Source organism: Propithecus coquereli, unplaced genomic scaffold (genome assembly GCF_000956105.1).
Source record: "Propithecus coquereli isolate 6110/MARCELLA unplaced genomic scaffold, Pcoq_1.0 Scaffold77, whole genome shotgun sequence".
In the NCBI taxonomy this organism is placed as follows: Eukaryota; Metazoa; Chordata; class Mammalia; order Primates; family Indriidae; genus Propithecus; species Propithecus coquereli.
This window is the reverse complement of record NW_012153840.1, coordinates 7,103,296-7,118,780: the sequence shown is the minus strand read 5'-3', so window position 1 is coordinate 7,118,780 and position 15,485 is coordinate 7,103,296. Positions and strand designations below refer to the sequence as shown.

Below are 15,485 nucleotides of genomic sequence, written 5' to 3'. Positions count from 1 at the left end.
TTTTTTTTTAAGAGATAGGATCCCACTCTGTTGTCCAGGCTGGAGTGCAGTGGAGTGAACCAGTGTTCATAGTGCACTGTACTCTTGAATGCCTGGCCTTAAGCCATCCTCCCGCCTTGGTTTCCCAAAGCACTGGGATTACAGGTGTGAGCCGCCGCACCCAGCCAGGATCAGATTCTATTTATTCTTCTGTGATTGGCTTTTTTCATTCAACATACTACGGGATTCAAACATGTCGTTACCTCTAGCAGTAGCTATTATAATTCAGTCCATTGTATGAACACACCACCACTTGTTTACCCATTTTGCTGTCAGTGGATATTTAGGTTGTTTCTAATTTGGGGCTATAATGAATAGGGTTGTTGTGAACATTCTTGTACATGCCTTTGGGTAACCAAATGTACAGATTTCATTTGGGTATGTACCTACGAGCAGAATTGTTAGGGCACAGGGTTTGCATATATTCGACAGTTTTCCAAAGTGGCTGAACCAATTTCATGTACTCTCAGCAGTAACGTATGAGCGTGTGCATTGCTTTGCAATCTTGCTGACATTTGGTATTGTTGACTTTTTAAATTTTTGCCAGCACGGTGGGGATGAATTTGTAGTGGCATCTCATTATGGTTTTAATTCTCGTTTTTCTTGTCACTAAAGAGCTTGAACCTTTTCAGTTGTTCATTGGCCATCTGGAAATCCTCTTCCATAAGATGACGCAAGTCTTGCCCTGTTTGTCTACGAGCTGCTGGATTCTTTTTCTTGTTTATTTGTAAGAGTTCTTTATATATTCTGAATGAGTCCTTTGTTGGTTATGGGTACTGAAAATGTCTTTTCCTATTATAGGGCTTGACTTCTCGCTTGGTATGGTATGTTTTGACGAACTAAAGTTTCTAATTTTAATGTTGTTCAAATAATCTTTCTTTATATCTGTTTTAAGAAATTCTTGTCTATTCCCCCATTGGTTGAGGTCTTTAATTTCTCCCAACAATCTTTTATTACAGTTATTCATGGGTGTTTGATGTTTTCTGATGCCACTGTAAATGATATAAATTTTCAGAAAATAGACTTTTAATTTTAGGATAGTTTTAGATTTATAGAAAAGTTACAACAATAGTGCAAAGAGTTCCTGTAGTGGTATAACAATCAAGATTTAAACATTTTTAAATTTTAGGCTGATGTGGTAGTGCATGCCTGTAATCCCAGCACTTTTGGAGGCTGAGGCAGGAGGCTTGCTTGAGCCCAGAGATTTGAGGTTGCTATGAGCTATGATGACGCCACTGCACTCCAGCCTGGGCAACAGAGCAAGACTACGTCTCAAAAAATAAAATTAAAAAAAATTTTCACGTTCTAGTTGTTTGTTGCTGTTATATAGAAATACAATTGGATTTTGTATATTGACTTTGTATGCATCAACTTTGTATACTTGCTGATTAATTGTCATAATTTATCTGTCGATATTTTGTCATAATTTATCTGTCGATATATTCTGCACGTAAGACAGTTTTATTTCTTCCTTTCTAATCCCCAAAATGTTCCCCCTTTATTGCACTAGGCTGGATCTCCAGGAAAATTTTAATATTTGTGGTGGTAGCAAGCATCCTAGTTTCTTTCCCAATCTCAGGAGAAAACTTTTTAATATTTCACCATTAAGCCTGATGTTTGCTATAGATTTTTTGGGTAGGTATTCTTTATCAAATTGAGAAAATTCCTCCTTTTCCTCTAGTTTCCTTTTATTTTTAATTTTTTTTGAGACGAGGTCCTCTGTTACCCCGCTAGAGTGCAGTGGCTGGATCATAGCTCACTGCGGCCTTGAGCTCCTAGGCTCAAGCAATCCTCCTGCCTCAGCCTCCTGAGTAGCTGGGACCACAGGCGTGAGCCACCACACCTGGCTTGCCCCTAGCTTCCTAAGAGTTTTTGTTTTTTAATCGTAAGTAGATTTTAATTTTCTCTTTTGGATGGTGAATTTTGTCAATTGATTTTTCTGTATATGTTGAAATGTTTTTAATATCTTTTTCTCCTTCATTTTTGTTACATTGATTTTCATACGTTAAACCAACCTTGCATTCCTGGTACAAACCCAACTTTTAGTGATATATTAATTTTTTCATATACCCCTGCTTTGGTGATCTCAGATGCTTTCTAAGAAATTTTCCAAAAAAAAAATTTGTCCAGTGTATCTAGTTTTCTCGGTGGAAGGGTTGGTTTACAATAAGCCAGATTGCCTTTGCAGAAGTCGAAAGTCTTAGAGATTTTAAATTTCAGTGTATCTGTGACATGCTTTTCATTTTCAATCTGGCAGAGGTTTGTGTGGGCACACAGTAAAGGCCTCTGCATTTGTGAGGTAGAGGCGCCTCCTACACACCAGACTGTGACTCAGCCACAAGTCGACTCTTGTCTTGGGTGAGAGTGTCGGTCCCACTAGCTCCTGGCAGATTGACCACACAGGGCCCTTGACCCCCTCCCCTCAGGGCTGCTGACCCTTTTTCAGGTTACCAGGGATGTTCTGGTCTCAGCCGCCAACTCTGGTCACACCACTGTGGCCATGAAGAGCTTCCAAAGTGCCTGGCAATCGTGCTTTCTCCAGGCAGATTAGCCCTTGTTTGTTTGTCCCTCCACACCTTCTCTGGTGCGTTTCTTGCTGTTGCTGAGTTATTTCTCTGTTGTCTGAAGTCTAAATCCAGTTCCCAGCAACTCCTGGTGTAATTTAGCTTAGCGCTTCCCTGCATCCTTGCGGTAGGCTGAATAATGGTTCTCCCCAAATGTTCACATCCTAATCCCTCGGGACCTGTAAGTGTCACCTTATAAGGCAAAGGAGACTTGCGGATGTGACTGAGTTAAGGATCTGGAGATGCAGAGATTATCCTGGGTTATCTGGGTGGACCCTGAATGTAATCACAAGGACCCTTATAAGAGGAGGTGGGGTTCAAAGGAGGAAGCCAGAGATTGGAGCGATTGGAGGAAGAGGCCAGGAGCCGGGGAGTGCAGGTGGCCACTAGGGGCTGAGAAAACGCAAAGGAGCAGATTATCCCCACAGAGCCTCTAGAAGAAACTAGCTCTGCCCACACCTTGGTTTAGCCCAGTGAAACTGAATTCAGATTTCCAACCTCCCCATGTGTAATAGAATGAAGTTGTGTTAAGCACTGAGGTTTTGGCGATTTGTTACAACCATGACAGGAAACCTATACAGTCTTCTGCTTGCATAACCACCCCTTAGGCATAGTAGGAGGGTTAGCACTCGGTATGGACTTGGAATTGCTTATTGACCGGTGAAGGGTGGAGCTGAAAGACAGACACACCTGCCCTAGAGAAGTAACAGGGTGTGGAGTACATTAAAGGGTTATCAGCAAGACTCTGGCTACTCCAAGGAGTAGAAGGTCCAGCGGGCAGGAGATGCAAACAGAACGTCCAATGCCAAGAGCAGGACCTGCGGTGAGTTTGCATAGAGAAGGGGCATAGAGCGTGGATGACAGGCTGAGCTGAAAATAGTTTTCTGTATTTGGCTCGTTTTTGCTTATACCTAGATTAATAGTAGAAGAGTATTTCCACCAGGGTTTGGGGGTGGTGTTTTGTCTGTGGGTTACTGGTACCCAGTGAAGTGGAAGGGTAGTTATGCTGGAGGAAAGTGCCTGCTGGTGGACACCCCAACATGGCAGGTGCTGAATTCCAGGAGGACACTTGAGGCTGGAGATGCATCCTGAGACCAGGGAATTCATCAGCAGGGGGGCTGGTGAGAGAAAGCAAGGGTATACTCATGGAATTGGGGCTGGATACGGCTGGATGGTCACGTGATAATTTGGTTGTGTCAATGCTTCACCTATATGGACATAGTTGAAAGTCAGAAAGGAAATAGAATTTTTGTTTGTTTGTTTTGAGACAGGGTCTTGCTCTGTTGCCCAGGCTGGAGTGCAGTGGCAAGATCATAGCTCACTGTAGCCTCAAACTCCTGAGCTCAAGCGATCCTCCTGCCTCAGCCTCCCGAGTAGCTGGGACTACAGGCATGCGCCACCATGCCTGGCTAATTTTTTCTATGTATATTTTTAGTTGTCCAGCTAATTTCTTTCTATTTTTAGTAGAGACGGGGTCTTCCTCTTGCTCAGGCTGGAAGGTCATTCATATTTTGAATATCATCCATGAGCATATATGTGTATAACTTTAATAACTGAGTAAGTTAGATGACATTTCCCCCTCAATATCTGATATAAGAAACCCAAAAACATTACAGTTCGGGGTCATTCCATGTAGGGAGAATTGCCGTACGTGGTTATAGGCCTGGTGGACATCAATATGTTACAATGCAGGGTAATAACTGATATATTAGTGAGACTCGTGAAGGCAGAAGGGAGTTCAGCTGAATGTTATTAAGAACAGTTTAATAACATTCAGCTTAAGCTACTTAAAAAGTGTGATACATTTTAGAGGTTTTAGTCCAAAATGGATTAAATGTCTTGGGCTTATATAAGATTGAGCCTTTAACCGTTTAGAAAACTCTCTTGTCCAGAATGACTGATTCATTCTTCAGAATTCCAGAGAGCTGGCACTCCTGCTGGAAACAGAACAACGGCCTATGTGTGTTCCTTACAGCCAAAACGTGCATGTTCTGGTGTAGTCAGATTCAATCTACGCCGGTCCTGTGCAAACCTGAGCATGGCTCACCCCGGCTGGGAGACCCTGGTCTTCCCTCCTCATCGGGGGTCGTCATCCCTCCCTGCTCACCTGGGCTGGCCACGCCTCCCTGCCCTCTTCTTCCTCGTTGCCTCAGTGGGCCTTGCCGTGCAGCAGGGGAGAAACCAAGGAAGAATAAAAGCTCCTTTCTCCCTTTTGACCTTATGCTGTAATGAAAATGACATACTTGTCAACTCATGTCAGACAGCCACTCAAACCATAAGCCCTACAAAAACAGGCATTTAGAATTAAAAAACAGCCTTGATGAGCTGGGTGTGTGGTTGGACGAAAACAGAAGGAAGTTCAGGGTAAAAAGGGCCACACTGAAAAAACAATAACAAAAACAAGCCAAAGCAAACATCGTGCCTCATGAGTGCAAGGAGAAGACTCATGTTCAAAGTTGATGGAAAATTTTAGGATGGAAGGAGACAATGGGTCAGATATTAGGCAACAGATGTGGCCTTATCCGATCCTGAGTCCTTCCTGTCATTGGGAGTGTGCAGCACAGAGGAGGGAGGGGCGCCCTCCCGCCCCCCTTAGCTGACGGCTCTTATGTTCAAGAGCCTTGCTGATCCGATCTCTTTATTACCTTAATTACTCACTTTTACACCAATTCTTAGCATCCGCCAGCTGCACAGACTGCTGGCCGCCCAGGCTCTTGCTTGAGCCAGAGATACGGAGAAGCCAGGGCACAGCCTGAGACCTGCGGGACGGTGTGTCGCAGAGCGGCTGCCGGACCCTCTGCGCTGCCTGTGAGGAGACACCTGGCAGCAAAAGCACCAGGGCTCAACTGGGAGTCCCCAAGCGCCCAGCCTGGGGCAGTGAAACCCCATGGGAAATGGGCTGGTGAGCGCTGGGAGCGGGGGACACTCTCCATGTCACTGTGTGGCCTCCCCAACACCCCCCAGCCCTCCTAGCTCTGAAGGCTCTCTGGGCTCCTCTGACCCCCAGAGCCCCTCCCTCCCTCCCTCTCTGTGCAGCCGTCCCCTCCCCCATGGCCCGGGCTTGTCCCAGCCTCCCTGGCTTCTGTCACACCCTGAACTTGCAGCCTCCACCCATCTGCAGCCTCCTCCCATCTGCAGCCTCCTCCCCGTTCTTTCTGTGTTTCCCAATTCAGATGCTACCCCCGCCCCCAAATTCAGATGGCTCAGTTTGTGTTTTCTGGCCAGTTTGATGTCAAGGGGTGTCACTCTCCTCAGCAGAGGTGGGGTCTCGTGATCTATAAGGCAGCCCTTTCTCCGGGGTGGGGTCTCAGCAGGCAGAGTGTGACCCACTTAGCCAGGACTGGAGAGTGGGTCTTTTTTTAATTTAATTTTATTTTTCAGCGGGGGTAGGGGGAAGTGAGGTTCAATTTCTTTTTTTTTTTTTTCTTTTTGAGAGAGAGTCTCGCTCTGTCACCCTGGGTAGAGTGCTGTGGTGTCATCGTAGCTCATAGCAGCCTCAAACTCCTGGGCTCAAGCAATGCTCCTGTCTCAGCCTCCTGAGTAGCTGGGACCACAGGTGTGCGCCACCATGCCCGGCTAATTTTTCTGTTTTTTGTAGAAATGGGATCTTACTCTTGCTCAGGCTGGTCTTTTTATTATTATTATTATTTCAGGATATTATGAGGGTACAAATGTTTTGGTTACATTTTATGTCTTTGCCTCACCTGAGCGAGGGTTAGAGGCATGTCCTTCCCCCCTACAATGCTCACCGCGTCCCTTAGTTGTGAGTTTACCCCTCATCCCCCTAATCCCTGCAGAGTATTGCTACCGTGTGAGCACCGTAGTGTTGCTCAGCCAGTGCCAATCTGATGGCGAGTACATTCTTCTGATCTGTGATACCTCACTTCGGATGATGGGCTCAAGCTCTATCCAGGAAAATATAAGAGGTGCTAGATCACTGCTGTTTCTCATAATTGAGTAATATTCCATTGTATACATATACCAAATTTTAATAATCCACTCATGAATTGACAGGCACCTGGGTTGTTTCCACATCCTTGCAATGGTGAATTGTGCTGCCATAAACATTTGGGTGCAGATGTCTTTATTATAGAATGTCTTTTGCTCTTTTGGGTAGATGCCTAATAGTGTTATTGCTGGATCGAATGGTATTTCTATTTTTAGCTCTTTGAGGTATCTCCAAATTCTTTTCCACGGGGGTTGCACTAATTCGCAGTCCCATCAGGCTGGTCTTGAACTCCTGAGTTCGAGCAATCCTCCCTGCTCAGCCTCCCAGAGTGCTGGGATTACAGGCATGAGCCACTGAGCCCTGCCAAGAGTTGGTCTCTAAGGTAGCTGAGGCAAGAGGATGCTTGAGGCCAGGAGTTCGAGACCCTGTTTCTACAAAAAAAAAATTAAAACATTTAATTTCTGCAAACATGGGAAAGAGTTCCATGAGCTGGAGATTAAGAGTCATTTTTACCTCTAGTTCCCTCAGTAACTAACTGGGTGACAATGTTAAGTCACTTGCTTTCTCCGTAAAATGAGGGATCAGAATGGATCATAATGCCATCTGGCACACACCAGGCTCTGCTCAGGACTACTACGCATACGTTTATTGCTGAATCCCCAGGAGGGAGGTACTACCACTAATTCCTTTTAAAGACAGGAAAACTGAGGCACAGAGCAGTTCGGTAACTTGCCCAAGGTTGCACAGCGGGTAAGTGGCACAGTTGGGATCTGAGCCCTGTCAGTCTGGCTCCTAACCATGCTTTGCTTTCTTTAAGATTCTTTCAGCTCTTGAGCTTTAGGGATCTGTTTCCAGCAAGATCTTTGCCACAGCAGATGTTCCCTAATTAAATGACAATAGGGAGCCCTTTGAAATGTAAGGAAGCCCCATGTTCGCCTTTAATGTCCTTGTGAAGGTGAGCTGCCACTTGCCATCCCTGGGACAGGCGGGACAGGCAAGCGAGCGGTGGGTTAAACGAGGGCGGGAGGGGGTTTGCTCTGTGTCTGGCCAGCGTGGAAACCCCGCAGGACCCAGCCTGCCCTTTGCCTCTCCGAAGGGCCTGGGACTGCTGCCTGTCAGCAGGTGTAAGCTCAGCGGTTTCTCCCTCAGCTAACTTTAAGGACTATTTAGCCAAGTGGATGCACAAGGATTAGGCAATCCACGGAGCCACCTCTGTTCATCGGTTGGGTGTGTCCAAGGGCTCTGTAGCTGTCAGAACAAATTCACGGAGGACCATGGACTCCCCCACCAGCTCAGGTGGCCCAAAGGCACAGATTGGGACATGGCCCATGAGCTGGGACGCAGGAGCAAGCACCGCTCTAAGGCAAGGACGGGCACCTCTGTGCCTCTAGTTAGGACCCTCCACCTCATGCCTGAACGTGGGGCCAGGCCCTTTCCCCAGGTGCCTGGCTGGGGGCAGCCGTAGTCCGCAGCAGTGGCCTGTGGCTGTTACTGAGACAGGCGGGAGGTTCCACGTGAAACCCTGCAGGGTTTGCAGGCACCAGCCATGCCCTGCAGCTGTTCCCGATCTCCGGTGCCAGCAGAAAGGGCACAGGAAGTGCCGCTGTGCAGGGAAGGCCTTCAAGCTGCCGCTGCCTGCCTCGGGCCTTTTTCCCCTCCCGTGGTCACCTGTCCACAATGGCTGTACTGTGTGGCCTTCAGGTGACTTTTCCTAAGTTAATGGAACCCACAGATGTGGTAATGACTTGCAGCAGAGCAGCCACGTGCTCAGGCCACCGGGCCCGACGAACCAAGCCAGAAGGACCATTGTGGGGAGGGTGTTATTGTTTCAGTGGGTGCAGCAAAGGGTGGATGAGCTAGCTGGACGTGGTAAATTGTTATTTACAGTTCCTGAGCCTTTAAAAGAAGAGCTTCCCCAGAATCGGTCCTGATCGCAGACCTGCACACCATGAGGGCCCTGGTGCCTCTTCTGCCCCTGTTCCTCCTGGGCACCCAGGCCCAGCATGGGGCCGAGTGGACCTACTCAGGTAAGCCCCCACCCCTGCACAGCTCCTCGGTTCCTCGGTTACCCCCGCAACAAGGAAGGGAGCCGCCCCCTTCTTGAGGACGAGAGGGGAGCCTGGCACTTCCCGGGGTGGCAAGGCAGCCCCCACACCCGCTGTGGCATCTGCTTGTTGTGGGTTCAGTCCCTACCTTTCCAAGGTCTCGGAATGTGTGGAGAACAAACTGAACTTAAACTTCGATTAAGGAAAAGAAGAAATAACTTTCTCTTTTCATGAACCCCTGCTTCACTTGTAGGCTTTTTGCTTTGAAATTTTTTCCACCCTCTGTGTTGGCTGGTTTGAGCCCCCTTTTTTATTTATTATTTATTATTTTTGAGACTGGGTCTCCCTCTGTTGCCCATGCAGAGTTCAGTGACCCAATCATAGCTCACTGCAGCCTTGAACTCCTGGGCTCAAGTGATCCTCCTGCCTCAGCCTCCTGAGTAGCTAAGACTCTAGTATAGGCACCAGCCACCACGCACACCTAATTTTTAAATGTTCTGTAGAGATGAGGTCTCACTATTGCCCAGGCTGGTCTCAAACTCTTGGCCTCAAGTTATCTTCCTACTTTGGCCTCCCAAAGTGCTGGGATTACAGGTGTGAGCCACAGCACCCCACCTGCCTGCATAAGCCACTGCTTCTGATTATAAACCTTTTGCTTTATTGTTCTATGTACGTGGAGAATAAAGTTCTTAGAAAGGGCTCCTGGTAGCCTCACAGAAGGTGCTTCAGGGTTTGAGGGAACTTCCTTCTAGGAAATTTCATGAACATCTTGATAAGAACCCAGTTACCTTTAGATCGTCTCCAGGCTCCCGAAACCAGACTTTTAACATGTGAAATTTAAGATCCTGGCATTTAGCAAGGGTCCTGGCCCGTACGTGAGCCGAAGCTAGGAAGACCGTGTCTGTGGGCTTTGGAACATTGAACACCCCTTCGTGTGCTCCTGCCCGCAGCCCCTTCTCTTCTGCACTGGACAGTGGTGCAGGACCCCAGAAGAGGCTGGTGGCCACTGGCAGATGGCAGGAAGCAGAAACAGACAGTGTTGAGCTTGCTGGCTGCAAAATCTGCCCCTGCCTAGGACGCTGGGGAAGCACACATTCAGGGTGGGTGGTATGTCCCCTTAAGTCAAGGGCAATTGTATTAGGGACACCCCAGGGAGGTGCAGGAAATCCAACTTCAGAGGGCCGACTCTACCCAACTGCTCTGTCCTCGAGCAGAGGCGGTCCCCACACCTGCCAGGGGCTCCCCACACCTGCCAGGGGCTCGGAAGGCTCTGGGGCTTTCTGCTTCATCTGGCCCAGCAGGACTGGGTGCGGTTTCCAAGTTATAGAAGAGAGAGAATTCAGACAATAAAGGTCTTGTCCTCCTTGGGACTTGCCAGCCTGGAGACTGTGGGCTTCCTGGAAAGCCACTGGAGGGCCCGGAGAACCTGGGGGCAGCTTTTGCAAACGCCTTCCAGGAACACCTGAGGGATGTCTCAGTGTAGACAGGGACCTGGGCCAGAGCATTTGGATTCAAGAAGGGGCTGTGCTGGAGGCCTCCTGCCTGGTCTCTTTGTCTTGGCATCTGCCTCTAGGAAAGAGTTGCTTAAAAATGGGTTTGAATCATTAGATAGTGAAGAGCAGAAAAATAAAGAATTGACTTTTTTGGCCGGGTGCGGTGGCTCACGCCTGTAATTCTAGCACTCTGGGAGGCTGAGGCAGGAGGATCGCTTGAGCCCAGGAGTTGGAGGTTGCTGTGAGCTAGGCAGACGCCCCGGCACTCACTCTAGCCCGGGCAACAGAGTGAGACTCTGTCTCCAAAAAAAAAAAAAAGAAAAAAGAGATTGCAAACCCAGAAGCTGTGAGAGGCCCCGTGCGAACACCTTTGCTAAAACAAGCTATGCACTCACCACAGAGCTACCCTGAAGGTGGGAGAGGTTGGGTCCTCAATTGCAAATGGCCGAAACCAAGATCCACAGCTATTTAGGGGCCAAGTCACCCATAATGACCACTGCCTTCATTACTCTGTGCCCTGGGCTTATCAATCATCTCTGAAAAGATAAATTTCCTTCCTCTGATTTAAAAAAAAACTAACCATTCTAGGTCCTCCCTGAACCCGATGCTTCCCCAGTTGCCCTGAATCTACAGGTGGAGACACCCAGGTGGTCTTCGCTGTGCTGGGGGCCCATAACAGGGGCTGGGGCAAGAAAGTGGGGAGGGGGTTCCTGCAGCACAGGCAGAAGGGGGCTGTGTTCCTGGGGGGCTTGGAAGGAAACCTGGGCCGTTTAGAGGAAATGAGGAAAAGGCCCAGCAGTGACAGTCATACCAAGCGGAGGACCCCACTAATGCATTTATCAGTTGGACATAGTTCAGGGGAGAGGAGAAAAGTTACATATAAAAGACTTTCATTGTGTTCAAAACACTAAGTCATGTTCCCAGGGCCAGTGGGTGCCATGGGGAAGTTAGAAGTTGGTACCCAAGCCCCCAGTCATCAGGGTCCTTGGAGTTCATTAGATGTCCCTTCAGCCTCCTTCCGGAGGCCCTGCTTCTGCTTTCTGGAAGGCACCCTGTGGGGCCCCGGGCCCTGACCTCTGGCCTGGTGAGGTGCCCGCAGAAGGGGCTCAGCTGTGAGGCCCCTCAAACTGTGACCGGCTCTCTCCTGTCACAGAGGGGGCGCTGGACGAAGCGCACTGGTCGCAGTACTACCCTGACTGCGGGGGACAGAAACAGTCGCCCATCGACCTGCAGAGGAGGAACGTGCGGTACAACCCTTCCTTGAAGACGCTCAACCTGACAGGCTACGACGCCCAGGTGGGCGAGTTCTCCATGACCAACAATGGCCACACAGGTAAGGGCGGGCGAGCCCTGGCGGTCCACAGGGGAAGGCAGGTGACAGGCACACCTGCCGGGAGTGGCCTGCACAGAGCCTCAGAGCTCCAGACCTCAGCATCAGGCACTGAGGCTCTGAGGCCTCGAATCCTGATGGCTTTTCCATAGCCGGGCAGCCTCTGTCCGTACATTCCGTCCTGCCGTCTCCTTCCCACCGCGTTGTCCTCTCACCCGCGCCCACTCCGACCCGCCCAGCAGCGCCAGGCAGGACAGGCCATGGTGCTGAGGCCACCTTCCCACCTGTGTCTTCTGTTCATCTGTGCCCTGCGCTGGTTTTCCATATATTCCACATATATATTCATATATATATTAATATATATTCCATATGTATTTGTATATATTTATAATCCATATATATTCCATATATATTGAGTCTGATTAGCTCAAAGCTCCTGACAGGTAGGCCCAGTATTTCTCCGAGGTTTCAAAAGAAAGCTCTAGTTTTGTTCTCTACTAGAAAGGGGGTGAAGGTCAGACAGGAAAAGTTGGGTCGCGGGACCCCCACTTTGGGAGTCCATTCTGGGCAACTTTAAAATCCACGCTTTATGTTTGCAGAACATCTTCCTGGTGTCCCAAGTGGGCTCGTCTGCTCTGAGCCTCATGGGACCCCAAGGGGGGGCATGTTTTAAGTGGGAAACCTGAGGTCTCAGGGGGCCGAGGGACTCACTCAAAGTCACGCAGTCTCTAATGGCCAAGCGGGACCCAGACCCCAGATGTCTGTTCCTTGGCCACATCCTCCTTGGATACCGCGAGCTCTCGCTCCATCACTCCCACTGGGTCGGGTGAGTTTCCTGCCTGCTGCACAGGTGTATGGAAGTCACCGGACTTGGTTTCGCTACTTGCACAGTCAAGAAAATAAATCCAATTGCCCTTTGCGGGGCTGGGAAAATAGCAAGTGGGAGAAGTCATGTCTGTAATAGGGCTCAGGCATGTGTGGCCAGGAGCCCACAAACGCACAAATATTTATTCATTTATTTTTAGAGACAGGGTCTCGATCTATTGCCCAGGCTGGAATGCAGTAGCCTGGATCCTAGCTCACTGCAGCCTTGAACTCTCAGGCTCGAGTGATCCTCCTGCCTTAGCCTCCTGGTACTTACAGGTGCTCACCACCATGCCCAGCTCATTTTTCTATTTTTCTGTAGCAATGTGGTCTTGCTATGTTGCCCAGGCTGGTCTCAAACTCCTGGCCTCAAGTGATCCTCCTGCCTTGGTCTCTGAAAGTGCTGGGATTACAGGTGTGAGCCACTGTGCCCATCCTTACACAAATATTTAATGAAAGCCTCATTCTTATCATTAATGTTGAGCTCCTGTTTCCAAAGTTTACTCTCTGAAGCTTCCAGCAGCTTGGCAAGTGGGGGAGCTTTCCTCCCGTTCTTGTCCTTGGTGGAAGGAATGGAGCAAAAAGGCCAAAGACAGACGAGAAGCTTTGTTAACCCACCTGGACAGTCACGCAGGAGTGAACGATTGAGAATCTCTATTGGTACCACCTGCTGAGCACCTGCTGTGTGCAGGGCTCTGTACGGGCCCACAAGAGGGCGGGTGTAAAGGAAGAGCCCAGCTTCCCAGGAGCTGGTGATGGCTCCCTCCTCCCAGTTTGCAGAGGACCCAGTGCCTTCCTCCTCTGGGCTGTGTTTGGATCTCCGTAGGCCGAAAGCCTGTTCCTGTGGGGTCCCCACCTCACACTACAGCATGTCAAACATATTAGAATGCACCCAAAGTTCACATTAATTATATTTTCTGATGTCAAGTATTTTGAAAGATTTTTATAATTTAGCTTTTGAAATTATTTGCCTATACTCTTTACAATGGGCTATATTTTAGCAAGCTCGGAGCACATTGGGAATTCTACTGAAGGAGAAAAAACCTAATCTGCAAATTTTAAACTAATGAAATTTTGATGATACCAAATTTAACAAAAAAGTTGTCATGATTTGTTAATTTTGATCTTCTAGGTTTCTTTTTATGTCTTGGAACCTATATATGTTATTGTTCTATATTATTATATATTTTAATAGACTTTATTTCTTAGAATTGAGCAGAGAGTACTGAGAGCAGAGAGTAGGGTCCCCTTTTCCCTGCTGCCCCTCCCCTCAGCACCCCACGCCAGAGTGGGACATTCTACAGTCGATGAGGCTGCCCTGACCCATCGTTATCACCCGAAGCCCATGGTTTACGTTGGAGTTCACTCCTGGTATCGTACGTCCTATGGGTTTTGATAGATTTATAATGACAGGTATCCGCCCATAGCTTCAGGGCCATAGAAATCCTCTGTGCTCCCCCCTTCCACCCTCCCTCCCCACTAACCCTTGGCAACCACCGATCCTTTTACTGTCCCCATAGTTTGGTCACGTACTTGGATCCTACAGCCAGATCCGACTGGCTTCTTTCACTTAGGAATATGCATTTAAGTTTCCTCCGTATCTTTCCGTGGCCTGGCGGCTCATTTCTTTTTAGTCCTGAATAACAGTCCCTTGTCTGCTTATTTATGACAGCTTATTTATTCACCTGTTGAAGGACATCTTGGTTGCTTCCAAGTTTCGGCCATTATGAATAAAGCTATTATATTACAAAATCTGTCTGCAGGTTTCTGTGTGGACATAAGTTTTCAATTCATGTGGGTAAATACCAGGGAGCATGATTACTGGAACATGGTGAGACTAGGTTTAGTTTTGTTGGAAACTGGCAAACCGTCTTCCAGACTGGTTATACCATTTTCACTGTGAGTGTTTTGGATCTTGGGCATTCTAATAAGTGTGTAGTGGTATCTTTTTTATTTTTATTTTTTTTTTGAGACAGGGTCTCACTCTTGTCACCCAGGCTGGAGTACAGTGGCCTCATCACAGCTCACTGCAACCTCAAATTCCTAGGCTTAGGCAATCCTCCTGCCTCAGCCTCCTGAGTAGCTGGGACTACAGGCCCCCACCACCACACCTGGCACTGTTTTCTTAATACATGCTAATGGCTACGCCATTTACTTAGTTCCTTGAAAACAGGGACAATCCCTTATTCATCTTTCTATTGCAGTACTTGCCACAGAGCCTGACATAGAGCAGATTCAAAAATGTTCACTGAATGGTGCATTTGAGCAGAGAACACCTGTACATAAAAGGCTAAATCCCCAAACAGGTCCCCATGAGTGACACTGATTTCTCAGCAGATTTTAATCTTTGAAGACTGGAGGCTGGTTGTGTCTTTTTTTAAAAAAAAAAAAAACTTTATTATAAAATACGTTCCACTAGAAAAATTGCAAAAGTAATACAGAGAGTCCCATATACCCTTCTTCCACTCCCCCTAGCACTAACATTTTATAGCCATAGGACAATTATTACTGAACTAGGGAATTGAGATGATACAATACGATTAGCTCCAGACCTCATTTAAATGACATCACTTTCCTACTCTTGTTTTTCTTCTGGCCCAGGATGGACTCCCGGGTCCCACATTGCACTTAGCTGTCCTGTCTCTTTAGTCCCCCCAGGCTTGGTCACTTCCTCAGTCTTTCTTTGACTTTTATGACCTTGACACTTTGCTGATTGTTTCTTGAACACAGCAAATGCTTGGGTGATGTGGTTTTTATTGTCTGATGAGAAACTGGTTAAATTGGGGAGCAGTCTCATCAAGGGGAGCAATCTTTTCCAGAAGTCGAGTCCATTTTTTTGATCTGGAAGGTGCAGAGAGTTGACTTTTGGGGATAGATATTTTGGCTTCACCTTTTCAAAAGCACAACGATGAGCTCAGAATTGCTGCGGTTTTCCAGCCTGGCCTGTGCAGGCCTGTCAGCGCAACCAGAATTGACGTCTCTGTCTCCCGGGAACTGTGTTTTGGGGAACTGTAATTGTCAGCATCTCCCTAATTGCTCACGTGGTGCTAACTGTCCCTTTAGGAAGCCCTGGCCTGGCCTCGGCTCGCAGGCTCCGTCGCTCTCAGCATGTCTCCTTTCAAAGGCTGTTCCATCTTTTTCTTGCGAGCATTGACTTTTGAGCCTGGCCACATTTCAAGCTCTAAATACAAAGCACTTGTT

General features: G+C 48.0%; 1 protein-coding gene across 1 annotated transcript in view; it reads left to right on the top strand.

The window, feature by feature from the left end:
• The first annotated feature begins 140 nt into the window (after nt 1–140).
• Nucleotides 141–15,485, top strand: part of CA6 (carbonic anhydrase VI) — a 30,519-nt gene continuing 15,174 nt past the window's right edge. The window contains 3 exon segments of the mRNA XM_012662506.1: nt 141–144; nt 8,490–8,579; nt 11,244–11,423. Coding sequence (XP_012517960.1) covers nt 8,501–8,579; nt 11,244–11,423 — 259 coding nt within the window. The 5' untranslated portion in view covers nt 141–144; nt 8,490–8,500.